Raw genomic sequence first — 24,646 nt, 5'->3', positions numbered from 1 at the left:
GCATCCATGCGTGCGCCATGCATGCACCAAGCTCTTAGCACGAGTGGACTCTTCAGGGTCCGGCTCGCGTTGCGTTAAAAACGGTTAGATGCGAGCGTCGTCGGCCGCATGGTCAAGAGATCTCAAGAGATCTCCAAGACTCCCAAGAGAGGCGTTTACCTATGGGGACACAACACGGCTTGGTGGTCCTAGGCGTGTACCAGTCATCGGAACGCACTCCGTACACTAACCGGGAGATTGACGAGCCATTGCAAAGCGAGGTTGGTAGCATGAAGCGGAAGATACAGTTTTCTGGGCATAGCAGGCATAGGCGTGCCATCGTGGTGGCACCACTTGACGTTGGCCCTAGCTGCCACGTGCAACATCCCAGCGTCCATGGTGAAGATACCAGGGAATAGCATAGTAGTTACGCATGCCAGACTAAGAGCCGCAGGTTCGCGTGGGAACAACTTCCGGAGCCAGTTGCGTGTCTTCTGCTCGGAGCATAGTGATTGGAATTCCTCGCTAATTACTCCCCATCCAGTATGGTGGCCTACGGTGCATAGGATGGACGAGCCCTAGGACCTTATCTCGAAGATCTGCAGATGTGGGCAGAAACGTGGGCGCTGCCTGCAGACATGCTGTGACACCACACGCGCCAAGGATGATGAGCTTGTCCCGAAGCAGCTTGATGTCGAAGCTGACACGAAACTACGGGTCATTCGCAAGAAACTCAGTTAATTGGACTAGTCTGCTTACGGGGTACGACACGCAGATTGGGAGCGGCGTGGGCCTTATTCCAAAGCTATCGTGGAGCGAGGACCAAAATCCTACGCGCTCAATTGCGAATCCCAGGCCTTGATTCATCAATGTTCCAACGCGCATTGCATCCGGTGCAGGCAGGTGTCAAGTCTCGGCTGGTAAGCTTTGCGGGGGGCTGTAACCTCGTCTAGGCAAGCGTAGATAAGCTTTTCGGGGCCATCAACTATATTTGCGCCCTCGCACCGAGGATCCAGCACAGTTCGAGTCGATTCTCTGCAAACGCACGATCGATCACCGATTCCCATCATGACCGCCGATTTTGAAACCCGTAGCGACCTTGTTACTGTGTTTGATCCTAAACAAGACCCACAAGTTGCTGGAGTGCAAGCCGGCCAGATCACACGTCGACACGATCCAAGCATCGGGGAGACCTCGTCGTTGCGAAACAGCTGTGATGCTTGTGCACAGGCCAAGCTAAAATGCAAAAAAGAGAAGCCCACATGCTCGCGGTGTGCGAAACGGGGGATCCCTTGCCAGTATCTGTACAGCAAACGTGCAGGCCGGAAACCTTCGAAGCCCAACAATAATACTGGCGGTGAACAGCACGAGGCCTCCCAGGCTTCCCAGAATAACACCCCACTCCACACGGATGCCAGTTACGATTACTTCGGCACTGGCTTGCAGCAGTTCGCATCGGCAACAGGTGGGACAACTCCGTCTGTCCTCTCAGACCTGAATCTCTCCGAGCTTCTCGATTTCAGCGCTGTTCCTGGCTTGGAGCTTGGGAAAGCTGACTTGTCCTCTGAGTTTGACGGATCATGGGCGACCAATCCTGGCAGTAGTAGCAGCAGTGGAAGCAGTCTCGAGGACCCAGGCGGAGACATTCCCATGGGCGATTTCTCAATGGATGGCGATTTCTTCGCGGGCAATTCATTACCGGATCCATACAACCTGTCGACCATATTCTCTAGCTCGGAAGGTCGCGACTTGCACGATGTCACGAGTCCTGAGGCAAAATGTCCCTGCTTACAGCGCGCTCTGCAGGATATGCAGAGGGTATCGGGCCTCACATCAAGTGTGGGCGGGGTGTGGTCCGGAACCACCGTTGATGGCCGTGCTATGCTCCGAACGTCACTGGATGTCGTGAAGGAGAACAAAGACATCTTGCGCGGGATCCTCCATACTCTAGCTTGTCCTGGACCCCACAACGGTCACCTTCTCGCACTTCTGACATTCGTCCTATCCAGCGTCGTCAATTTGTACGCCATCATCACTTCATCAAGGCCACCGCCCGCATCGGGTCAACAACCACCCGTACCGAACATGGACCGCTCAAGTAGCGTCAGCTCTTTGGCTAGCCTGGTAGACTACAATGCCGACCAGGAAGATCCCGTACACGCGGCTGCATACATCGTCTTTGGGGAGCTGCAGCAGCTTCGCAAGTCTTGTGAGCAGCTCGCACATCGACTCAAGGATCACGCAATATTGCAAGAGGGCTCGGTCGCAAGCCAATTCGGCGGAAAAATCCAGCCATCGTTATCGGCCAACATCTGTCATACATTGGAGACAGATCTTAACAGACTTTTCAAAGAGCTGGCTCTTGCAGTTGTCCAGAAATTGACATGATTGTTCTCCAGTGATGTTAGATGCGAACGTAGCTTATGTTACCAAGGGGCAAGAGGGTCTCTTTGGTCGGAATGGCTCGGGATGGATGCAGACTGCGCGACGCGGTCGGCAGGTGTTCGTGGTGTTGCGTGTGGTTGGAGCTTGCTCTTGGCGGGCTGCTGTTATATACTGAGCCATCGCATTGACGATACAGCGCAATGCGGCGACTTCGAATTGATTTCAATGAGTGTCAACCCGTATTTCCCACTTCGAAGAGTGCTATGCTTCACGTGTCCTTTGCTTGGTACCGATGGGTGTACACAGCAGGACCGGTTGGCATAGAATGCTCAGCCATAATTTTTGATCATCTGCTCCCAGGCCGTCCAATCCATGAAGTCAAAGTCCAAGTCCCCGGCGGCGACATCCTCGAGTGTACCTTGTTGCGCCACGCTGGCGCCAAGGGCAAGGTTCGATGCTGAAGGATCGGTTACCTCGTGAGAGGCGTTGCAGGCACGAGGCTTATTCTGTGATGACCCGAAACTCTCTCTGATGGTCGTAACAAAACCTGGCTCGACAAGCCAGCCGCCTGGCGGACTAGCCTCCCACGCTTTCAAGGCCAATCTTCCGACTGCAACATGCAAAACTTGTCTCCAATCACACAGATTGCGACTTCCATACAGCTGCTGGATCCGGAGCCATGCGTCTTCGCGATCTTCCCCAGCGAGCGTGTTTGCCTCGCATAAGCTATTCAGGACGAAGATGAGAGACTCCCACGAGCCCCAGATTGCGAATGTTCGTACGTTCCATAGATACTTTCTCAGGCCTGCATTGCTATGCATGGCAATATTCGCATCCATGATCTTCTGTGTCAGCCCATAAATCTCTTTCTTCTCTGCATTGGACGCCGTGGTGAAGCTGAATTTTGATAGGCATAGTCGAAGGCGCATCGCGTGAATCGCAGCTCGCGCAAAACAAATGGTTTGGAAATGGAGGCAATCGACAACATCGCAAAAGCGTATGTATCTGTCCTCCACTTCTGATTCTGCCTGTTGGATGAGGCCCTCGACGATCTCATGACCGGCGCCATTTGCCGTTGCTCTCGAAACTTTCAAAAAGCATAGTCCAAGGTGGGCGCGTGCCAGACAAAACATCATCTCTGTAGCTCCTCTTTGTTCGACGAGTGGACCGGGCATTCCGGGCTGTAGATTAGCATCAGAGATGTTTAGGGGCGGTTTGCAGTCCCAATTCTCGGGTATGGGAGTGATGCCAGCACCTGATGCGGCACTTGCAGCACCATCCAGCGGCAATAACTGGTAGTAGAGCCGTCGCCTCATTTCGACTTCGAACGGAGGCATACCAAGTCTTTCGCCATCCCGATGTACACCGAGCCGTTGTCCAATCCGCATGGCGGCTCCTGTTAAAATCCAGTATGAGTTGGGATCATGCTTGTGCCTAGATGCAAGCAAGAAGAATACCACCGCCTGAAGGACTGTGAGATCGGTAGTGGCCAGCCACCCCACGTTTACAAGTGCTTGCTCGGTGGCGAAGCTGAACCGCTCCAAAAGCACATCGCGTTCGGTGTGCGGAAACTGGCGTCGGCATTCGTCGTCTGTCAAAGAGTGAACCGCAAAATGGTATATCGCAAAAAGCAAACATTCTTCAGCTGGGGAGAGTAATTGCGGATTCTGAGAGCGAGTAAGAATCAGCTGAGCTGCAGTAGGTATATGAAGCAGTCTACAGATTGGCTCCACGCGGTCCAGATGGGTCTTCCAGAGGTACATCGCTTCTTCGTGGGCAGGATGGAAGCGAAAGAGGGGCTGGTGCGAAGGAGTAAAGGCCGTGGCGCTCAGCGGATCAGCAAGAATTGCTTCGGCGTCAGAGGTCTTCCTATGCCCCGCAAAAGCTTCTTCAACGCCGCGTGCAATCGCATGACCGCCCAGGCCTACCCAGATCCGATCATCGATGTACCTAGTGCCGCCCTGGCCGCCAATAAGGATCCCAGCGTCGGGCTGTCCTTGCTCGGGGGAGCAACTCTCCTTCGCTTGTGTCGTCCGGCCGGATTCGCTCGCAGTGGGCGGGGAGTTCTCGAGCAAGCCATGCTCCGAGAGGATGCGTTCATATCGTTCTACTTTGCGCTCTGCGCTTTCCGCACGCCGTTTCCGCCTCGGTCTCGGCGGAAGGCGCTGGTAGACACAGTCGGCGCCGCGCTTGACGCAGGTAGAGCACTTGGGAGAGCTCCGGTCACAGCGCACCCTGCGGGATGCACAGCTCATACACGCGTGAGGCATCACCAGGCGCGATGAGTTTCGCTCCGTTTCTGACACCATGGCTGTGGTGGGCAAGTCTTGCATGGGCGGAAGTGGCGGCCGCTGTTGTGCTTGTCTTTTGGAGGGCGGAGCACCCGAGGACTGTAAACTGTGGTGACATTGTCATGTCGACGACACGCGAGCAGAGTAGTGTAAGGTCACAACAAGACGAGTCTCGGGTTACCCGAACACTTTTCGGGCAGTTTTGGAAAGAAGTGGAGACGCGGCACGTCCCGTTTTGTTTACGTAATCTCAAATCAACATTGCTTGACGGGAAACTCACGCCTCGACGGCCAGCGTCCTGTTCAGATTCATCATCCTCTCGCGCTCCTCCGCCTCCACCCCCAGCACATGCAGCGCCTCTGCTTCGGAGAGCACGCTCGCCGAACGGAGACCAATCTTGCCTCGCTCGATGACAGCTGCGAGGCCATTGATGGTATCGCCCGCCAATGCCTCAATATTGGACGCGTGCAGCGTCAGGGCTTGCTGCTTCCCGGCGATGCCCTTGAGGATTTCCACCTCGTCGTCTGTCAGCTTCTCTAGACCATTGACATCGTGGCCAGCATCCTGAACTTTGTCAAGGACAGCCTTCTGCTGCGCGGCGGAGATCTCGTTTACGCCGAGAGCAAACTCCACCCCTGCCGCCGCCTTCCGCTGGATTGCAGCGTCGCTCGATTCAGCATCGGCGGTGCCCTGGATCACTGGTGATCGTCAGTATCAATACCAAATTGCACTAGTTCTGCCACCTACCGGGTTGTATGAAGTTGAAAGCCCGCTCGAAGCCTTCTTCCTCCTCTTTTGCCAGCAGAGCACGCGATTGCTGCCGCACTTGCTTAAGAACTGTCATGACAACGAGCAGAAAGCGAGTGTAGCCTTCGGTTACTTTGCCAGAGTGCCATTTGGCTGCAGCAAGCTCGCTACACTGCCCCTTCCTAGCTGCTTGCACAGTCAGTGCAGCGGAAAGGCCGCTGACGAATGCCAAATGGACTCCAGATGAGAAGTATGGGTCGATGAAGCAACCAGCATCGCCTGCCAGACGGAAGTGAGGTCCAGCGTACGCGGAGGCACTGTAGGACCAGTCCGCTGCCTGTTTGATGCCGCTAACTATTTGCGCGTCCTTGACCAACTCCGAGATCTCCGGGCAGAGCTCCTTGAGACTGCTCCGATAGAACTCCTCACTGGGCAGACCTGCAGCCTTTTTCTTGGCGTTGAAGATATCCTGACGAGCAACGATGCCAATGGATAATGTCCCATCGTGGAGAGGAATCGCCCAACACCAGCCACTCCCGTCTGCAAGCGATCAGTACTGCCCGCCACTCGCATGAGGACGAGACTTACCCTTCAAGGCCTCGAAGAAGGGCGAATTTTCGTTCCTCTCACCCTTGGCATAAGGCGCTGCACCCTTCCAGTATGCCCAATTCGCGATGTTCTTCAAAGCTTCGTTCATTTTGCGATTTTTGAGATACTTGGTCGATATAATGCCCGCCCGGCCGCTGGCATCGATGAGGTAGTCAAATTCAATACTGCCACTGGATCCATCCTTTCTTGACCAGCTTGCGGAGACAGGACGGCCAGGATTAGCGACTCGCGCATCTGAAGTGAAGCCGTCTTGCTCATACGGCACGAAAGTTATATCGTTAACTTTGGTGCCGTCGAATATTTGTGCGCCACTCTTTCCGGCGTGTCGGAAAATCATCTCGTCCGCTTCGGAACGAACGACGTTCCAAGTATGACCTTCTGGCCCGAGCGAGACAGAAAAGTCGGTATCTAGTATGGAAATCAGGATTGGACATGCCAACGAACGGCGGAACTCACAGGCGGCACGCTTGTCCGTTATTTTAAATGTCGCACCAAACTAAAATCTGATGAGCCTCTTGGAATGCGCATTGGAGAGTAAGGCTCCAATGCCTACCTTTTTCGTAAAGCCATGCTTGTCGAAATCTTCCTCTAGGCCAATAAAACGGAGGAAGTAGCGCATGGACGCGATCATACTCTCGCCGATGTGATATCTGGTAGACATGAGCATCTGCGTCGCTTTAGTCTTCAATGCGCTTCAAAATCGTACCTTGGAAAGACGTCTGCCTCCAGCAACACGACATCCACCGACTCACGAGCCAGCACGGAAGCTGCATACGAGCCGGCTGGACCGCCTCCAATGACAAGCACGGAACATCGCGTAGGAACGGACATCTTAGCGATCAGGATTACAAGGGAGACAATGATGCTGAAGTTTAGCGGATATGGGTAAGCGCATCATGGTATTAGACATTTCTACTTCTTGTAGAATGTTGCTCGCCAGGATGCTCTTCACACGCCAGCTTTGCACCGAACTCTGCATCAATCGCAGACATGTTGATTATGCCGCAGTGCTGCGCATCACCGCAACCGGATCATTCCTGGTCTAGTCGGGCCATTTCGTATCTTCCGGCTCGAACAGTTGCTATTCTGTTGTCATGATCGCCTATCCAGCCGCTAGCCGATGACCGGGCCTTTGGAGTCTTGGCACGACCTTCGATTGCAGCTTGAGACTTCCCTACTCATGCCAGCGACTAACGATGCCACTGCATGCGACTCTAGAATCTCATCTTGGCCAGTGACAGTTATACTATCAGCTGATAGTACTATTCATTCATTTGCAATCAGTTGGTCTCCGACGTCGCTGGAAGAGAAACCTGTTCCCATGGGGTCAATAGGTCTCGAAGAGAAGACGAGGGATTACCTCACTCATGGCGACCCAGATGAGTTCAACCCGGAGCTCTGGAGTTCTGGGAGACTGCCTGATCGCCAGCCAGAGACCCATCTCAATGTACTCATCGTTGGCGCAGGGCCAAGTGGACTGATGACTGCGCTCGAATGTTGGAGGAAAGGGCACAATGTGGTTGGCATTTTAGAGAGAAGCAAAGGCCCTGTATACACAGGTTCGTTGTTCTAATATCCTCGCACTTACTTCCTGTGCCAAGCTAACTCATCGTGATAGGTGATCTTGTCATAATAGCGCCGTCGGCGATAACTGTCTTCAAGCATTGGCCCGATATGCTCGAGGATCTTGAGGCGGACAAGCGCGAAAGCTCGCAGTACTACTACAAGCACACTGGAGAGCATATATTGGGACCCACACGATTCACGTTCAACGAACCTGATGTAGAAGCCGAGATCAGGCGTGCCGGGAACCCAGTCCCTGGACCCAACCAGATTCGAAAGCAATTTTTTCGCACTTTGCTGAAGCAGGTGGCCCGGATTGGTCTGAGAGTCGAGTATAGCACAACGATTGCCGAGTACTTTGAGGTGGAGGCGGCCGGTGTAGCCGGTGTTGTTCTCTCCGGCAGCAGAGCCGTTCGTGTCGCAGACCTAGTAGTTGCGGCTGACGCAACGCGTACTCGCTCCGATCTCCTCATCCACGGACGCCACCAACCAGCAAAATCTAGTGGCATGTCAGTTTATCGCTGTTCAATGCCTCCAGAGATCCCTCTTCAGGACCCCGCGTTCCGAGAGAGATGGGGCGAAGCAATTGAGAGAGGAGAATCGACACATGAATTCTGGCTTGGGCGCGGCATGCATCTCAATATGGCCATATCGCCAAAAATCGTGGCCTTTGGACTCACTCCGCGAGACAGCACGCAGATGGAGGGCGGAGTTGCGCCTATCGAGTCCTGGCAACCAGATGTGGACCCGAAGCAAGTTTTAGAAGTACTTCGTCGCACACCAGGCTGGCCTGCTGCCGTCGAAAGTCTCATCAAGTCCGCGCCCAAAGGCAGCGTAGTCCACTGGCCGCTAATGTGGCGCAACCTTCAAGAGAGCTGGACATCAAAAGGCGGCTTGGTGGTTCAAGTGGGTGATGCTGCTCACAGCACTATTCCAGCGTCGGCAAGTGGTGCAACTTTGGCACTGGAGGATGCCGTCACCCTTGCTTCATGCTTACAACTTTCGTGCATCAATGGAGGCAAGCAAGGCGCCTCACTAGGCGCTCGAGTATACAACATGCTACGCTACCAGCGCGTAGCTTGCTCGCAGAAAGCCGCATTCGTTAATTCGGAAATCTTGGCCAGAGCAAACATGGAGGAGATCTCCAGAAATCCGGAGAAGGCGAAGATTCACTACCCAAAGTGGCTTTTCATGCATGATCCAGAGAAATATGCGTATGACAACTACGGCTCTGCTGTTAACAATCTATTGTCTGGCGCGCCATTTCAGAACACCAATATTCCTCCGGGACACAAGTTCAGTGTCTGGACGATGGAGGGTGTACTTGAAGAGTATCGATCCGGCAAGAAGGCGGCTGATTTTCTTGACGGAGATTGGTCTTGAACTCGGTGAAGAAGCAACAAGTGTCAGCCGCTTTCAACAGACAGAACGAGACGAGTTGCCCATATGTGATTTTCCTACGCAGTATCTGAAGAGAGTCACACCCAGCTTCCAAATCATGTATCTGATGCTATGAAATGTGCACAAAACTAGATCAAGGACTTCTTTACATCAGTATAAGACCAGAAATTCGCTACACCAAGAGGGCAATACGAGTAGCCTCATTGTCACGTACTCGTACGAGTACTCACGCGTAATCAAAAGAGCTCGATGCAAGTCTTGCCATTTCTTCAGCCATTGATTTCCATCAGGAAGAACAATCGCGCGGCTCGGATAATTGAGCATGCCGTACTATGGCTCGGGCAATTGCGATCAAGGATCAACACCGTGGCCGACACGTGGGATGCACTGGGGAAACGCGTTCGCGTCTTCACGTTCGCATGTGCAAAGCTCCATGGACGGCAAATGTGGGCACAGAATGATAGGATCGGGCACGAAGAGCATATGTTCCGACAAAACAACCATTCCGGACTATGCCAAAAAGATGTGAGAGTCTGGGAAGACTTGTCGATAGTGACCAATCACTTCCGTATATTGGGCTTCTCCACGTGGAATGAGCTCAACCTAGCGGCTATGAACTGTAGTCGGAGATCCACACGCTGTTCTTCGCGACAATCGGAGTTGTCATGAAGCGTGGGACAAAATCCACCGGACCGATTGTCTATCCGCTTCACTCGCATCTGGCTTGCTGGCCGTGCTCAAGTCCTATCTGCATCTCGTCGGCCTATTCCTTACATTGTTAACATCAATCGGAAGCCTCTCATCAATGGTTGTTCTATCCTCGTCAGCTCCTTCTAAACCTGCTACGTGACTGTATTGCTGAGCGCGACATTTCCCATGCGATCCACACTCCGTGTCTACCCAAAATCACGAACGCCTTAGCTGCGGACGTCATTGCCTTCAACAGCATGAATCTGGTATACTTTAGCAACGAGTATCCCAGAGGAGAACTTCAAGACACGTTCCTTCGATTGCACAACCTCTCCAAGGATCCGGCACAGATATGCCTGCACCACTTTCTTCGACAGGCGAATGAAGCTGTGAAAGATGAGATTAAGCGTCTACCTACAGAAGAAAAAGGCTATGTACCTCCCTTTGATGACCTCTTGCGATGGGGAGACGAACCGGAGTTTCGAGAAGGACCTCTCTGCGGCGCCATAGAGGGCACTTTACTTGTTTTCCTGCAGATGGCAACGCTGATTGGGTGCGTGGACTCAAATACAAGTCAAGACCTGAACTGACCACGAACGCAGATACCTGAGTGCCAATCCTGAGCGAATGAAAGATCTACAAGCGGCAGCCTTAACGGCACTGGGCACGGGCTTGTTGACGGCAGCAGGCTTTGCCACATCTGGTACACTTGCTGACCTTCCTGGAGCTGGCGCTGATGCCGTTCGCTTAGCGTTTCGACTCGGCGTCCACGTGAAGCGTGTGTCCAACAACCTGGAATCATATGCTGAGGATCCAGATACATGGGCATACGTGGTCCACAAGGTCGACCCGACACTGGCACAGCAGACTTTGGACGATTTCAATCTCAAGACCCAGGCATCTATTCCTAACTACCTCTTCCTCAGCGCTTTCTCGCCAACTTCCATCACAGTCAGTGGCCCTCCCGCTCGGCTCAGATCGCTTTTCAATCGCAGTGAACTCTTCCGAACCTCCCAGTACATTCCTTTGCCGGTATATGGCGGTCTTTGCCACGCTCCACACGTCTACGACTTGCGGGATATCACCAGCGTGGTTCATGGCCCTACTGCATTGAATGCGCCAAGCTCGCCAGTGAGCTCTATCTGGTCTCCGAGTACCGGCTCTTCATATAATGTGGCTACTGCGACTGATCTCTGGGAGAGTGTCATTTGTGAGCTGCTCACCAAGGCTATCACATTCGATCGTGTGGTCGAAGGCGTAGTGGAGGAGGCTCAAAAATTCTCGAATGAGCATTCAATAGGAGCCGCATACTGCTTTGGCAACTCCATACCTCTCAACGACATGATCACAGCCTTGAGTGCCGGGTCAGGATCCAAATTGCCCACCGTGGACTTGATGTCATGGCTTGCGAAGACCAGCGCTACCAGTTCTGCTTCGCACTCTCTCGGACCATCTCAGTGCAAGCTTGCCATCGTAGGCATGTCCTGCCGTCTACCCGGCGGAGCCACTGGCAATGAAGCCTTCTGGAAGATCTTAGAAGATGGTCTCGATGTCTCCAGACGGATACCTGCTGATCGATTCGACATTGACAGCCACCACGACCCCACTGGCAAGCAGCTGAACAAGACCAAGACTGCATATGGCTGCTTTCTTGACGAACCAGGAGCATTCGATGCATCGTTCTTCCAAATGTCTCCTCGCGAAGCTGAGGTTGTGGATCCACAGATGCGTTTGATGCTCGTCACAGCATACGAAGCACTAGAGATGTCCGGATACGCTGGCACTGGTCGGACTCCATCGACTGCTAGTGAACGCATTGGCACTTACTATGGCCAGTCGGCCGATGACTATCGTGAAGTCAACCAAGGCCAGAAGGTTGGTACTTACTACATCCCTGGTGGGTGTCGGGCTTTCGGACCTGGCCGGATTAACTACTTTTTCAAATTCGCAGGACCAAGCTACAGTATCGATACTGCCTGTTCCTCTGGACTGGCAGCAATTGAGGTTGCGTGTAAGGCCATCTGGAATGGCGACGTGGATACGGTGCTTACGGGAGGCGTGAACGTCCTTACTAATCCAGATGGCTTCACTGGACTTTCACAGGGTCACTTCTTGACAACAGGTCATAATGCTTGCAAGACATGGGATGCTACTGCTGACGGGTACTGTCGTGCGGAAGGCATTGGTAAGTCTTACAGAGTTCGCGATCGCTTCGGCACGTTCATTCACTGACTTTGGCTGTAGTCTCACTTGTCATCAAACGCCTTGCAGATGCGGAAGCAGATAATGACAACGTGCTTGGTGTCATTCTGGGAGCTGGCACTAATCATTCTGCAGAGGCTGTGTCGATTACGCATCCTCATGCCGGCCACCAAGAATATCTTGCTCGTCAAGTTCTACATCAGGCGGGTGTGGATCCAATTGATATCTCCTACGTGGAGCTTCACGGAACCGGTAAGTGCTGTGCTATTCTCCTTTGGTTGTCAAGCTGACATTGCATGTGCTCCAGGAACACAAGCCGGTGACCATGAAGAAGTCCAAGGTATACTGAACGTATACGCGCCCAATATCAAGAAACGTCGCAAGAAGGACCAACCTCTTCACATCGGGGCGGTCAAGGCAAACGTCGGTCATGGAGAGTCGGTGGCTGGTGCAACAGCTCTCGCAAAACTCCTCCTAATGCTCCAGAAGGAGAGCATACCGCGCCATATTGGCATCAAAACCGAGATCAACCCACGTCTGCCGACTGATTTCGATCAGCGCAATGTCCACATACCATTCTCGATGACGCCTTGGCCAAGGGTGGAAGGCAAGAAACGTCTTGCAGCAATCAACAACTTCGGCGCTGCGGGTGGCAACACAACCATGATCCTCGAGGAAGCTCCGTCCCATAGTGCGACCACAGACCTTGACCCGCGCGGGACCCACGTGGTGACCGTCTCAGCCAAGAGCAAGACTTCGTTGCGCGGGAATATTGAGCGTCTACTCGCATATATTGACAATCCCTCCAACGCGGAGATGAGGCTTGCCGACCTTGCATACACAACAACAGCACGCCGATATCAGCATACCAACAGAGTGGCTGTCACAGGATCCTCCATTCCCCAGGTTCGGAAGAAACTGGTATCATTGCTGGATGGTGACCATATCGAAAGCATCAAGCCTGTCGCCAAACAGCAAAGCCCGTCGATAGCGTTTGCATTCACAGGCCAAGGAGCCTCTCTGAAGTCCTCAAACCTGGAACTCTACCGCGACTCGCAAGTCTTCCGCGATCAAATTGCCCAGCTTGATCGAATCGCTCAAAGCCAAGGATTCGAATCATTCATTCCAGCCATAGACGGCTCACATCCCGCAGACTATACCGGACATTCACCGGTTGTCACTCAACTAGCATTAGTCTGTACGGAGATTGCTCTTGCTCGGTACTGGTCGTCACTTGGTGTCAATCCCGATGCAGTAATTGGGCACAGTCTTGGCGAGTATGCAGCAATGCACATCGGCGGCGTGCTATCTGCCAATGATACGATCTATCTTGTTGGGAAACGCGCAATGCTGCTGCAAGATAAATGCCAAGTTGGCAGCCATGTGATGATGGCTGTCAGAGCTGATCGCGAACAGATCAAGCAGGCCGCGAATGGAGAGTCATACGAAGTGGCCTGCGTGAACGGGCCCTCGGACACCGTGCTGAGCGGGACACAAAGTGAGATGGATAAACTTGCTGAAATCCTCGGTGCTGCTGGGTACAGATGCATCAAGCTTGATGTCGTGAGTAGACCTCACAGGTTTTTGACCGTCTTTGTGCTGACGATGTTGTTCCCTACAGGCTTTCGCTTTCCATTCGGCGCAAACTGACCCCATACTAAATGAGTTCGAGGCACTCGCTAAGGCAAGCGTCATCTTCCGCGAACCGACAATGCCCATCATATCGCCGCTTCTTGGTAAGGGCAACAGGATCCTAGTACTAGCAGTGGTTTTGCTGACGATCTCCTTCCGTTACTACAGGTCGAGTAGTGTTCGACGGCAAGACACTCAATGCAGAATACCTCCGCCGCTCGACACGTGAGACCGTCGACTTTCTGTCTGCCCTCAAGAACGCTCGCTCCATGTCTACAGTCGATGATGAAACAACATGGCTCGAAATTGGTCCCCATTCAGTTTGTGTCGGCTTCATCAAATCGACCTTCGCGCCCGAGAAGCCACTTACAATTGCATCAATGCGACGTGGAGAGGACAATTGGTCGACTGTCAGCGACGGCTTGGCTGCCATGCACCTGGCTGGCGGCACCATAGACTGGAACGAATTCCATCGACCGTTTGAACGCGAAGGTCGACTGCGCCTCCTCACCCTGCCAACATACGCCTGGAATGAGAAGAACTACTGGCTACAGTACAACGGAGATTGGTGTCTGACCAAAGGCAACGATTTCTATGCGACGACGAAGCCAGCTGCTTCGACCCAACAGAGCGGAAATGTCAGCTCTTTCCGAACTTCATTAGTACATAACATCATCGATGAAGAATTTACTGATATCGGCGGGTCCGTCGTCATGCGCTCTGACTTGATGGAGCCCGATTTCCTTGCTGCTGCCCACGGACACCGCATGAACAACTGTGGTGTTGTAACATCTGTAAGTGCTCTCTGCTGCTCAGAAAGCTATGCGATATGTTCTGACCTGTTGGCTCTAGTCGATTCATGCTGACATATCATACACACTCGCTACGTACATCTACAAAAAGCTGCATCCTGGAGCCAAAGATGCTCCATTGATGAACATTACCGACATGGCCGTGACCAAGGGCCTGGTAGCACGATCAAACACGAGTCTGCCGCAACTCATCCAGGTCACTGCTGAGACGCACGGCGCTTGGCAAAACGGAGTTACGTTGACCTGGCAGAACGTGGACGAGCACAGCGACAACGAAGTTTCTGAGCCATTCGCTACGGCCACCGTAACATTTGAGGATAACCCAACCGCACTACGCTCCTGGTCATCTCTCTCACACCTGGTGCTTGACAGAATGGAGACCCTAGACCGCCTGGCTCTTGAAGGCAAGGCAAATCGTCTATCTCGCAATATGGCCTACAACTTATTCGGCAGCAACCTCGTCAACTACGCCGATAAATACCGAGGAATGCAATCCGTAGTCATCAACGGCCTCGAAGGCTACGCCGACGTCGAACTAACAACACAACAAACAAGCGGAACCTGGACCGTACCACCATACTTCATCGACAGCGTCGCACACCTCGCTGGTTTCATCATGAATTGCTCCGATGCCATGGATACACAAAAGAATTACTGTGTAACACCAGGTTGGAAATCAATGCGATTCGCCAAACCACTCGTCGCTGGTGGCCGATACAGATCCTATGTTCGAATGATCCAGAGAGAAGGTGGCGGCTATTTCGGTGATGTCTACATCTTCCAAGGTGATGAGATCATGGGAATGGTCGGCGACATTGAGTTCCACAGCTATCCACGAATCCTTCTGGACCGCTTCTTCTCACCGCCTGATAAGGCGTCCACCAGCCATAGAGCTCCAGCGCGAAGTGTCATGCCGCCTACGCCATCCTTGACAAGCTCATCGAGCTCGGAGTCTCTGCGCGAGTTACCGACACCACCGTCCGCAAAGAGTCAAGCTGCTTCGAACCTCCCTACGAATATGCCGAATGCTACTCCAGCGCCGCCAAAGCAGAAAGCTCAGCCGGCGGTGGCGGTGGCGGCGGTCGCTCCAGTACCGCAGGGAGGCGTTACGAGCAAAGCAATCCAGCTCATCATTGACGAAACCGGCCTCGACTCCTCAGCGCTGCGCGACGACGTCAGTTTCATGGATGTCGGTATTGATAGTTTGATGTCGCTGGTAGTGTCCGAGAAGCTGAAATCAGAGCTGGATGTCAAAGTAAATGGTAGTCTGTTCTTGGATTACCCAACGATTGGAGATTTGCGGGCTTGGCTGGAAGAGCAGTACGATTGAGCGTCTGCATAAATTTTGGATAATTTTGTTATGTATGTTGTAGATTGAGAATCGCAAGAATGTCTTCATCAGCTTCTGGATCAGACTTGGGCCGAAGCTCGTTTAAGGACGTCTTCACATTGACTTAATCGACGGCTTTTGTGCTGTGGCATTGGATGTCAGCAACTTTCAACCCTCCTCATCCACTCATTTCCGTCCCATACCATATCATCTAAAACTTCTGACAAATACCCACAGGAGACGAGTCTGTTTACGGTAGTCATACTTCTGAGACCTAGCACCGTGCAGTGAGGGTTTTCCAGCTATCGAACTCGTCAGCCACTCGGCTACCACTCCCACAGAGCGACTATGTATTGTCTTGGTTTTGGTTTGGGTGTGTATTGGTCCATTGAATCTACTACTACTGATGACTTCAAGCTTGTGGTCTTGGTTGGGCATTACATTTACAGCAGAAGGTGGTGCGGATTTTGTCAGGAACGTCTCTTGATCTATTTACGAGCAAGTCTCAACCACATTTCCACTGTGCACGATTTTGGTAAAGATTCGAGATTGATGAGCATGACATAGGAAGTAGATTTCGTGATAACTTGCAGCGGGAAGTCGGTTCTCGTCTAGTTGGGTTCTATCAGGCTTGGGTACCTTGAGCTGGCTAGAATCTGACAGTGCTACGTTTGGTACAGATTCACGGGAAAGCGTTTCGAACGCGAGAAGCCACGAGATCCTACGCCGGGAAGAAGTATCTCGAATGACCCGACGTCCGACATGCTGAGACCGAAAGCCTGCAGCTGGCAGGTCTTTGTCCACTTGAGTCGTGGCGATGGCGCAATTGACCAAGGTGGGCGTTGAACGCATGCCATAGACAAATGACGACGTGACTTGAGGCTGGGAGAGTACACGTTTGGAGCAATAATTCGTCAGTTTGGAAAGAACGCTTCGTGCGTAATGGTGCTGCTACACTGCATAACTGAATATATGAGGTTATGCATAAGACTTTCGAAGTCCTTCAGGCCTACTATGGAGCATCGTTGTCTTGAATAGCAAGTAGCTGCCCATGGGAGATTCTATTGAACTCGCTCTCTCGGCTCGAACTTGCAAAGAGCTGGTGGCAGTTTGAAAGGCGTCTCAGAATCAAGGTCAACGTCCAATCCTCTTTGCCTCTCTTTGGCATAAGGGTCAATGTTTCCGTCTTTGTCACAGCTGGACAACTTCCACAATGCCAGTGCATTGGCAAGCATTATGTATTGCTGAAGTTTGGCCCATCGCATGCCCGTGCAAGGATGAGTACCACCTCCCCAGCCGTGAACTAGATGACAGGTCAGTCTACATGTTGTTTTAAGAAAAGGGTTCGTTGTCACAATCACTCACATCCATAAGGCTCTTGCTTGAATTCTTCGCGGCCCTCCAAAAAGCGAGTAGGATCGAATTTTGAGGGTTCCGGATACAGCTTGGCGCTGAACTGCGGCTCACCTGTGTGGTAGATAGCAAATGTGTGACCAGGAAGGACTTCATCTGAGCCAGGTATTGGTATCGCGTTGGGTGATGTGTTGTAGCGCATGACACCAAACGAGGACCAACTGCGGATAAGCTCGTTGAGACACATGTGCATCGCCGGGAAAGAAGTCTCCCAAGCCTTGAGCGGGATGTGCGGGATCTTGTCCACTAGAGCAACATCCATGCCTCCAGCATATTTGTTGGCAACTGTCTGTAGCTCATCGAAGCACTTCTGTTGCCATTCCTGATGGATGGCCATGTTCTCCAGCATTTGTGATGAGATGACGTGAGCGTTGGTCGTGGTGATGAAAGCGGCACTGGTGAAGTATTCGTTGATGTAGGGCTCTGGATCTCCGTTATTGATCAGACTTTGGAAGGGATCGTCCTTGCGAGAGGCCTCCTCAGGTGTCATAGACATGCGCTGGTTGTACATCTGTCGAAAGAAGCGTACAAGTCCGTAGCGCGCGAGTCGTCGGCGCCAGTAAGCTGGAGATGGAAGCCACTTGAAGAAAACGTTGAAGACGCTGTATGTATGTAAAAGAGTGTCGACACAGTCGGAGACTTTCTTGAATTGTTTGGGATCATCAGCAATGTCTGAGCTCACGAACAGGCGACAATTTTGACGCAGGATTGGTTTCCAAAGCTCGGGAAGATTGATAACACCAGTGGGCGAGTCGGCCAGAATAGTTTCGAAGCACTCACGAGCGTCGCCAATACATCGGAATAGTTGTTTCTCCAGCTTGTCTGTCTTCATCATCTCCAGCATGCGGCGCAAAAAGAACGTGTTGTTGCGGGCGCGGTTGCCATCTGGCTTGAAGATATCGTGGATAGGTGGCCAAAAATGCACTCCGAAAGGAAGGATGACAGCACCGGTGACAAGATCCAAAAGAGGCTCTTCGAAGAACCACTTGCGTGCGGCTACGCCTGAAAGCCCAATGACATGGCGTCTGCCCAAGCGGAAGCTGAAGTGGCCGGACGTGGACTCCTTGACAGATTTCTTGTACCAAGTCCTGATTCGAATTGTTAGATCGACTCAGCTTCTTCCTCAAAGCACTTACAATTGGCGAGAAATGTAGCCGAACGAGCCGATTATGGGGGAAGTGTCAGACGTGAAAGCTGGAGATTTGGGGTGCACGGCGGGCGGTCGAAGGTAATAAGTCAACAAGGCCACCAGGGCCGTCACCAGACTCGTCAAAGCGATAGGAAATGTGCCTTTGTCAGCAATGATCAGGGGCAGAGCGGCCGAAATCGTGGGTGCCGCCAGGAGGCTTTCGTTGAAGTTGGTGGTAACGTTCATCTTGTCGGCCACCTGATGCTCATCAGGGTTGAAGGTCAAGATCAGGACAGTACGATACTCTTTCTTATGCACTGTACTTCGCGCTGACCCATATCCGAATGGTCCGCCTTACCAGAGCGCATTGTATCGGCGGTCGGTATGTTGGCAGCAAATGGCGCGAGGTGTCAGTACGGGAGCGGATCTGGGCACGAAATAGCCCGGTCTTGGTTGCTCCATCATTCCTATGGCTAGTAATTCCTATCTAGCCGAGCTTTACTAGGTTAGCATGAGACTATGGTGATAAACATGTTCACGAGAGTGCCATGTGGTTGATGCAAGTCGGACAATTGTGGCAGGGTGTTTGCCAAGACATTCTGACGCATCATCAATAATTGATAGTCTGCAAGTGAATCACAGCTAAGAATAAGTGCTGCACATGCCTGAGGCCCCCACAACCCCGTCAACTTCATCCAATGGACTTCGAACTGCTGTCGCGCCAGCAAGCAGGCCATTATTCTGCGCGACATATGCACTGATCTTCGGAAGCGCCTCCTTCATCGCCAACGCGTCGAACATCTCCTCAATCCGATCAACGTATTCCCCGCTCTCGTCGAAATACAGAAATATGGCATGCTCGTTCTTGAACAGCCCAAATGGCGTTTGAGACTCGGAGAGCGCGTAGAGAGCTGCTTTGTTGTGTGCCGGATCGTGCACAACGTTGTGTATGGTGACCTGACGGCGTCTCAATTCGTGGAAGAGCATCGTGGAGCAAAAGGGATAGCATACCTTGAAATCGGACATGACAGACATGAGGTGCGGAAAGAGCTTTGTAGCTTCGGCTCGTGTCATGAGTGGCTTGCCGCTGCTGAGAGGCAAGGCTTGCTGTGTGCACTTCTCAGACCAGCTTGCTAGGAAGCCATCAACAGTCCAGCCTCTCCAGCCGTCGATGTACTTCTGGAGAGTTCTGGCCTGGATCTCGGCCGCTGGAATCATGGTCTCTGAATCTTTACGTCTTTATGCTGGCTGATGTGAAGAAGTTGCATGCGCCGTTTGAATAGCTACGGAACGACCACTGCTATTATTTCTATCTACGCCAGATTACCCCTCGGGGCTTCGGGGCTTTTCATGGTCATTGCAAATCCAGTCCGGCTCCTGACACGTAGTCACCTGCAAGAGCTACTACGACGCACAGGCAGCCTCAGCACTGGATTGTAGAGCAACAACAGTGCGCTCCAAAGATGACGGGGATCACGAAATTAGATTGTACGCCTTTCGATAAACTCTCTATATGCTCATTCCTACGCTCAAGTTCAACCTATGCGTCGCTTCTCAAGGGCCAGTATTCGCTGGGAGAGCGTGATGCAGAGAGGGCAGATAGTGCCTCAACAATCCGAGCAAGATACACATCGGAGTTCCACTAGGGAAACTCGCTTTGCCTCCGGCGACCGGGTTGACAGCCACGTTGCGTCGGTCCCATCCTCCACGCGGACTATCAGCAGCCTCGATCATTCCTGCAGCCAGGTCAAGATATGAAAGCGGGCCATCTGACATTGTGAGGCTCAGAGAGTGTCCACGTTGAGCGTCGACTGACAAAGCGCCCGGCTTGATGTAAATTGTGGTCAACCACGACTCCTCAGCCCGAAGAAGCTTCTCCGTTTCAATCAGGTCGTGGTATACGTAAGATGCCGATTGTCGAAGAACCCACACCAAGGGTTGAGGCAGCTGCTTCGCAAAGTGCTCAACTGTTGTGTTCGATGACAGCAGCAAAAGCTTGGGCAGCTGCACTGGCTTTCCACATGCAATACTCTCATCACGCTGACGCTTGAGAACCCCGACAACGGCCGTGGCAACATCTCGAGCCATGCGGCATCCAGGAATGTTGTCGTTCGTCGAGACACAGAGAAATATGGCGTGACAAGAGCTCACGCAAGATGCCAACAGGTCCGCATCCTGGATGCTCCCTTCGAAGATTCGAACTCTCCCGCTCTTTTCGTCTAGATCTGGAAATCTCTTGAGAAGCTTTGCTTTGTTGCGACAGTAAGCGTGAACGCTAGCGTTGGGCCGGTCCAGGAGATTCTCAATCAATGCAGAACCACAATTTCCAGTCGCTCCGAGCACCGCGTAAGTTTTCGTGGGCGCCGACATGTTGGCTGTAGAGTTAATACCCGGCGCTCGAATACTGATGTGTTGACTTTTCAGTGGTCGAAGCTCCTGTACAAATAAAGATAAAGCAGCTCGATTCCCGACTTAAACAATGTCTGGCCCGGTGTCTTTTTGACTGCGGCATCCCGGCAACATCCGCGCTAGACTCTGTATGCTTAGAACCTGCCGGTACAAAAGAGGTCGGCTCATTAGGCACCGATCAATCAATCCGATGCAGCAAGATGACGAGGGATCACATTCGAGGCTCCGGAACTCGCCAGTTGACTGACAAATGCACGCCATCTACTAGATGAAACACATGAACAGACGATGCACCAACGCTTCAATACTGATATCTAGAAGCCGTCTACCTCTTTGCCATCGCGAACAAATTCCTCTACCCAACCAATGGTCATCCTGCTGCACATCAGTCTAAGCCTCATACGCAAGTCCTCGCAGGCTTCCTCACAGGTTGCAAAATAAGTAGAGCTCCACTTACATGCTTCGCTTTGTGTCAGCAAATTTCTCATGATCGCCCATAAGGCGCTCCTTATACACCGGGTCCTGTTTTAACCGAACGTAGTCCTCGATATTTTCAAACACGACTTGACTGAAACAATCAAAATCGGCCAGCTGAGTCATTTGTGGGTCGAAAAGACGTGACATGTGAGCTCTGGTCACAGTCTGATTGTGGATCTGCAACACTCGCAACGTCAAATTCGAACCCTGTTGATTTTCACAGATTGCAGGATTCCAGAGATAAGATCGTACCTGTGTCCACCTTCGAATACCATGCTTGACCATGAGGTCCTTGGTCATCGGCGCTGATACATTGACCATGTGATTGCGGTAGTCTTCTTCGCTCATGCCAGGCTTACGATATCCGCAGATCGTCAAACACAGATACTTGTTGTTTGCATCGCCATTTGATGACTTGGAATCGATGCTTGCTTGATCTTCCGATCCCGACGACGCAGAAGCGGCTGTCTTAGCTCGTCTCTGCAGCCTGTGCTGCGTTTTTCGGCTTCGTCTTGCAGTGGTCGGCATTTTGTGATACTGCTTGAATGTTCACGCACAACAATTCCACCACAGAGGACTCATTCACTGTTCTCAGATCAAGAGCAGCCTAGGACAACTGAAAACTACAAGTGTATGTCTCATGCTATTGCCGCATTGCACGTCGGGCGATTGAATTGCCTAAATAGGTAATACCCCGATGACCGAGAAAAACAACAGCAGAGTGTTGATGTTACCGATTGTAGTATTGTGCTTCGGCAGACGTGAAGACGTATTGGCTGAGTGTACTCAAAGATGGATCATGTTATGCATGCCTCTTGTACAAACACGAAATGGAATTGCAGAACAGCATTCTGGAGAATTGCATTTGTTCATACATCATGCCTAGCAAATTAATCTGAAAGCTCAATTTCTTCGACAGTGATAACCGATGACAGCTTCTCTTGTATGTGCATCACATTGTGCGCGGCACCAATTGCATACCATCTGCGCTTCCCGCCCCGATTTGCAAATGCAACACTGCCGTCTCCGGCGAGCTTACGGAGCACTTCGTCAATGATAGGTTCCAACGTAAGTGAACGGGTCTGCTTGTCAAGAGCCGACCCGTATATCTCACCAACGAGCTGTTCAAGGGTGACATTCTTGGCACCTCTGTTGCGAGACTTTCGAAGAGCGTCCAAGACTTGTCTCTCTCGTCGCCATTTCTGCTCCATTTCTCGCATGATCTTGTCGGAGAGGTCCTGGATCGTGACTCCATGGGCGGAGTAACCCTTCTCGCATTGCTCATCGTACATCTTTTGAAGGCTTTGCTGGAAGATGCCAAGGTCCTCTAGTGCACTGGATCCGTGGCCCAGAATGTTGTCTCCAGTGAACATAGCATTTTCTTCCTCCAGAATGAAGCACATGTGATCTTCCGAGTGACCTGGAGCATGAAGCGCGCGGATAGTGGCCCCTTCGACCTCCCAGATCTGACCATCATCGATGTCCTCCTGCTCGAGGACGGGCAAGTTCTTGTGGACGTGACCAGCGAGATTTGGATACAATCGCAAAAGATCGGGAACGCCGCCAGTATGATCGCCATGCCAGTGAGTCAGTAGCACATGGTCTAAAGTGATGCCCCTTTGTTGCAGGGTGCTCTCAACGAGTGAGGCCCACTCAGGCTCCCCACCAGAGGTGTCAATCATGAGCCTATGCTTCCCAGTCCCGATAACGTACGTGTTGGTCCCTTGTAGTGTCATCTGGAAGTCAATGTAAGCAAACTTTCAAGTTCAGCGCTCAGGATTGGTCGGCTACCTTTCCCGGATTCTGTCCTAAGATACGGAGAACTCGAGGAGTCACTTGCTCGACATTTGGGATCCTAGGCAAATTCTTGATCTGGCTTTTGAGATAATCTCCAAAGGCACCGATGTTAAGTGATTTGTTGATCTGTCTGTAACCTCCCTGATCGTCGTCCATTATGTTGAGATGGCTTCAGCCCGGCCGTGAAGAAACCGATACGCGTTGAGCTCTATCGGCCACCTAATACAAGTTGTACCTTGCAAGCAGGCAGTATCTGTGAGAACGAAGTGATTTGGTGTTATCAAGAAGCCTGCAGATCAAGGAGATCAATGGGACATTGGCGTGCGACAAGAGGAAGGAAAACTGAGAAGATGCATTGACGAATACTCACGGGTTGTTCTCAGGGTCATATTTGAGGCCTCACCTGGTGATCGGGACATTCTGCGTTGAATGCTCCGGTTGCTGGTAGCCAATAAGAGTCGGTAGTATGCACGGTGAGCCTGGAGAGAGGGACGGCTGAGCTGCGCTCTTGCTGAGAACTGTCATCACTTGTGGTGTTGTGACAGTGAACCTTCTGTCATACCGCCCACTCATCTCAATGTGCGAGCGGCCTGCAGTTTGCCGAGCTCAACGGTGCTGCGTATCAGCTACAACAAATAAATACGACATGGTGCTTGCTCGATGATAGCTTTGACATCGAAGGAAGCTTTTCGCTCATACTCCAGGACAAGATGACATTCATTTTGAAGGAAATCATTTTTCGTTTTCCCCACTCGTAGAATAGAAACAAACGTATAATTTTGTCGTCGATCTATCTCGCCAATGCAACGTGCTCTATGTATTCGGCCAACCCCAATCACGGAACAGGACACACTCACGCAGCACCACCATCCACAGTGAGTACCTTTCCGTTAATCCACTCTCCTTCAGCACTGACAAGGAAGCCTACAACACGCGCGATATCCTCAGGGAATCCATTGCGATGGAGCGGTGACGCGTGTGCAGCCATCTTCTGGCGTTCCTCTGGTGAATATGTTTCTCCATTGGGAATGTAATGCTGTGAGACATCGTGGAACATATCGGTTACTGTTCCTCCGGGAGCCACAGCATTGACTGTAATCTTCTTGTCCCCGCAGTCCTTGGAGAAGATCCGAACGAAGCTATCGATGGCGCCCTTGGACCCGGAATACAGCGAGTGCTTAGGGACACTGAAGTCTCTGGAAGTGTTGGACGATGTCATGATTATCCGGCCCCCGTTGTTCAAATGCTTGTAAGCTTCACGAGCAACAAAGAATTGTCCACGGGTGTTGAGACTGAACACACGATCGAATTCTTCTTCCGTAACATCCTTCAAGTGGCCGAAGCTGACGACGCCCGAGTTGCTGACTGCGATGTCCAGCTGACCGAAATGTGCGACTGCCTCATCGAAGAGGCGGACAATTTCGGGAACTTGTCGCACATCAGCCTTGATTGCGATGGCATCGGATCCCAGTTGCTTAATCTCGTCTACGACTTTTTGTGCGTGTGTAGGAGAATTGGCGTAGTTGACAACGACTTTGGCACCCAGTAGGCCTAGATGGACTGCCACTGCAGCACCAATCCCTCGCCCGGACCCAGTTACAAGTGCTACTTTGCCATCGAGGCGGCCCGGAATGTGCAAGTCTTGTGTTGGTGGCGACATCTTGGCGATTGAAGAGGTTCAAGCTTGAAGTTGATGATTTGGTACTGGACACAAGATGGATGATGGAGCAATTTTCTGACCTTCGCTATTGCCATATATTCTCAGAATCGGATTTATTAC

The 24,646-nt window shown here is 52.0% G+C and overlaps 10 protein-coding genes across 11 annotated transcripts; 3 read left to right on the top strand and 7 right to left on the bottom strand.

Moving 5' to 3' along the window:
• Positions 1-1,047: 1,047 nt before the first annotated feature.
• On the top strand, positions 1,048-2,367 carry CKM354_000985000 (uncharacterized protein; the record flags this gene model as incomplete). The annotated part of the gene is made up of 1 exon (XM_044805289.1): positions 1,048-2,367. One exon carries the CDS (start codon positions 1,048-1,050, stop codon positions 2,365-2,367), a length of 1,320 nt encoding a protein of 439 aa, XP_044661224.1.
• A 326-nt stretch (positions 2,368-2,693) lies between these two features.
• On the bottom strand, positions 2,694-6,842 carry CKM354_000984900 (uncharacterized protein; the record flags this gene model as incomplete). 2 transcript variants are annotated; one of them, XM_044805287.1, is made up of 7 exons in its annotated part: positions 2,694-4,599; positions 4,936-5,353; positions 5,403-5,942; positions 5,991-6,419; positions 6,468-6,507; positions 6,565-6,661; positions 6,718-6,842. In XM_044805287.1, the coding sequence occupies 7 exons, from the start codon at positions 6,840-6,842 to the stop codon at positions 2,694-2,696; spliced, it is 3,555 nt and encodes a 1,184-aa protein (XP_044661222.1). The 2 variants fall into 2 exon arrangements, with proteins under 2 accessions (XP_044661222.1, XP_044661223.1); XM_044805288.1 differs by lacking the exon at positions 2,694-4,599 and having other exon boundaries at positions 4,932-5,353.
• Positions 6,843-7,332: 490 nt separating this feature from the next.
• On the top strand, positions 7,333-8,957 carry CKM354_000984800 (uncharacterized protein; the record flags this gene model as incomplete). Its single annotated transcript, XM_044805286.1, has 2 exons — positions 7,333-7,570; positions 7,630-8,957. The coding sequence occupies 2 exons, from the start codon at positions 7,333-7,335 to the stop codon at positions 8,955-8,957; spliced, it is 1,566 nt and encodes a 521-aa protein (XP_044661221.1).
• Positions 8,958-9,922: 965 nt separating this feature from the next.
• On the top strand, positions 9,923-15,641 carry CKM354_000984700 (uncharacterized protein; the record flags this gene model as incomplete). Its single annotated transcript, XM_044805285.1, has 7 exons — positions 9,923-10,218; positions 10,268-11,850; positions 11,910-12,119; positions 12,175-13,430; positions 13,489-13,603; positions 13,668-14,293; positions 14,352-15,641. The coding sequence occupies 7 exons, from the start codon at positions 9,923-9,925 to the stop codon at positions 15,639-15,641; spliced, it is 5,376 nt and encodes a 1,791-aa protein (XP_044661220.1).
• Positions 15,642-16,702: 1,061 nt separating this feature from the next.
• On the bottom strand, positions 16,703-18,429 carry CKM354_000984600 (uncharacterized protein; the record flags this gene model as incomplete). The annotated part of the gene is made up of 3 exons (XM_044805284.1): positions 16,703-16,944; positions 17,007-18,142; positions 18,191-18,429. 3 exons carry the CDS (start codon positions 18,427-18,429, stop codon positions 16,703-16,705), a joined length of 1,617 nt encoding a protein of 538 aa, XP_044661219.1.
• A 396-nt stretch (positions 18,430-18,825) lies between these two features.
• On the bottom strand, positions 18,826-19,401 carry CKM354_000984500 (uncharacterized protein; the record flags this gene model as incomplete). Its single annotated transcript, XM_044805283.1, has 2 exons — positions 18,826-19,140; positions 19,195-19,401. 2 exons carry the CDS (start codon positions 19,399-19,401, stop codon positions 18,826-18,828), a joined length of 522 nt encoding a protein of 173 aa, XP_044661218.1.
• A 336-nt stretch (positions 19,402-19,737) lies between these two features.
• On the bottom strand, positions 19,738-20,553 carry CKM354_000984400 (uncharacterized protein; the record flags this gene model as incomplete). Its single annotated transcript, XM_044805282.1, has 1 exon — positions 19,738-20,553. The coding sequence occupies one exon, from the start codon at positions 20,551-20,553 to the stop codon at positions 19,738-19,740; it is 816 nt and encodes a 271-aa protein (XP_044661217.1).
• Positions 20,554-20,906: 353 nt separating this feature from the next.
• Positions 20,907-21,417, bottom strand: CKM354_000984300 (uncharacterized protein; the record flags this gene model as incomplete). The annotated part of the gene is made up of 3 exons (XM_044805281.1): positions 20,907-20,967; positions 21,050-21,246; positions 21,322-21,417. 3 exons carry the CDS (start codon positions 21,415-21,417, stop codon positions 20,907-20,909), a joined length of 354 nt encoding a protein of 117 aa, XP_044661216.1.
• A 542-nt stretch (positions 21,418-21,959) lies between these two features.
• Positions 21,960-23,022, bottom strand: CKM354_000984200 (uncharacterized protein; the record flags this gene model as incomplete). Its single annotated transcript, XM_044805280.1, has 2 exons — positions 21,960-22,805; positions 22,861-23,022. The coding sequence occupies 2 exons, from the start codon at positions 23,020-23,022 to the stop codon at positions 21,960-21,962; spliced, it is 1,008 nt and encodes a 335-aa protein (XP_044661215.1).
• Positions 23,023-23,719: 697 nt separating this feature from the next.
• On the bottom strand, positions 23,720-24,526 carry CKM354_000984100 (uncharacterized protein; the record flags this gene model as incomplete). Its single annotated transcript, XM_044805279.1, has 1 exon — positions 23,720-24,526. One exon carries the CDS (start codon positions 24,524-24,526, stop codon positions 23,720-23,722), a length of 807 nt encoding a protein of 268 aa, XP_044661214.1.
• Between the last annotated feature and the right edge of the window lie 120 nt (positions 24,527-24,646).

The sequence above is a fragment of the Cercospora kikuchii genome (assembly GCF_019650295.1).
Source record: "Cercospora kikuchii DNA, contig_00006, whole genome shotgun sequence".
Classification (NCBI taxonomy): domain Eukaryota; kingdom Fungi; phylum Ascomycota; class Dothideomycetes; order Mycosphaerellales; family Mycosphaerellaceae; genus Cercospora; species Cercospora kikuchii.
This window is presented reverse-complemented; position numbering and strand designations above follow the sequence as displayed.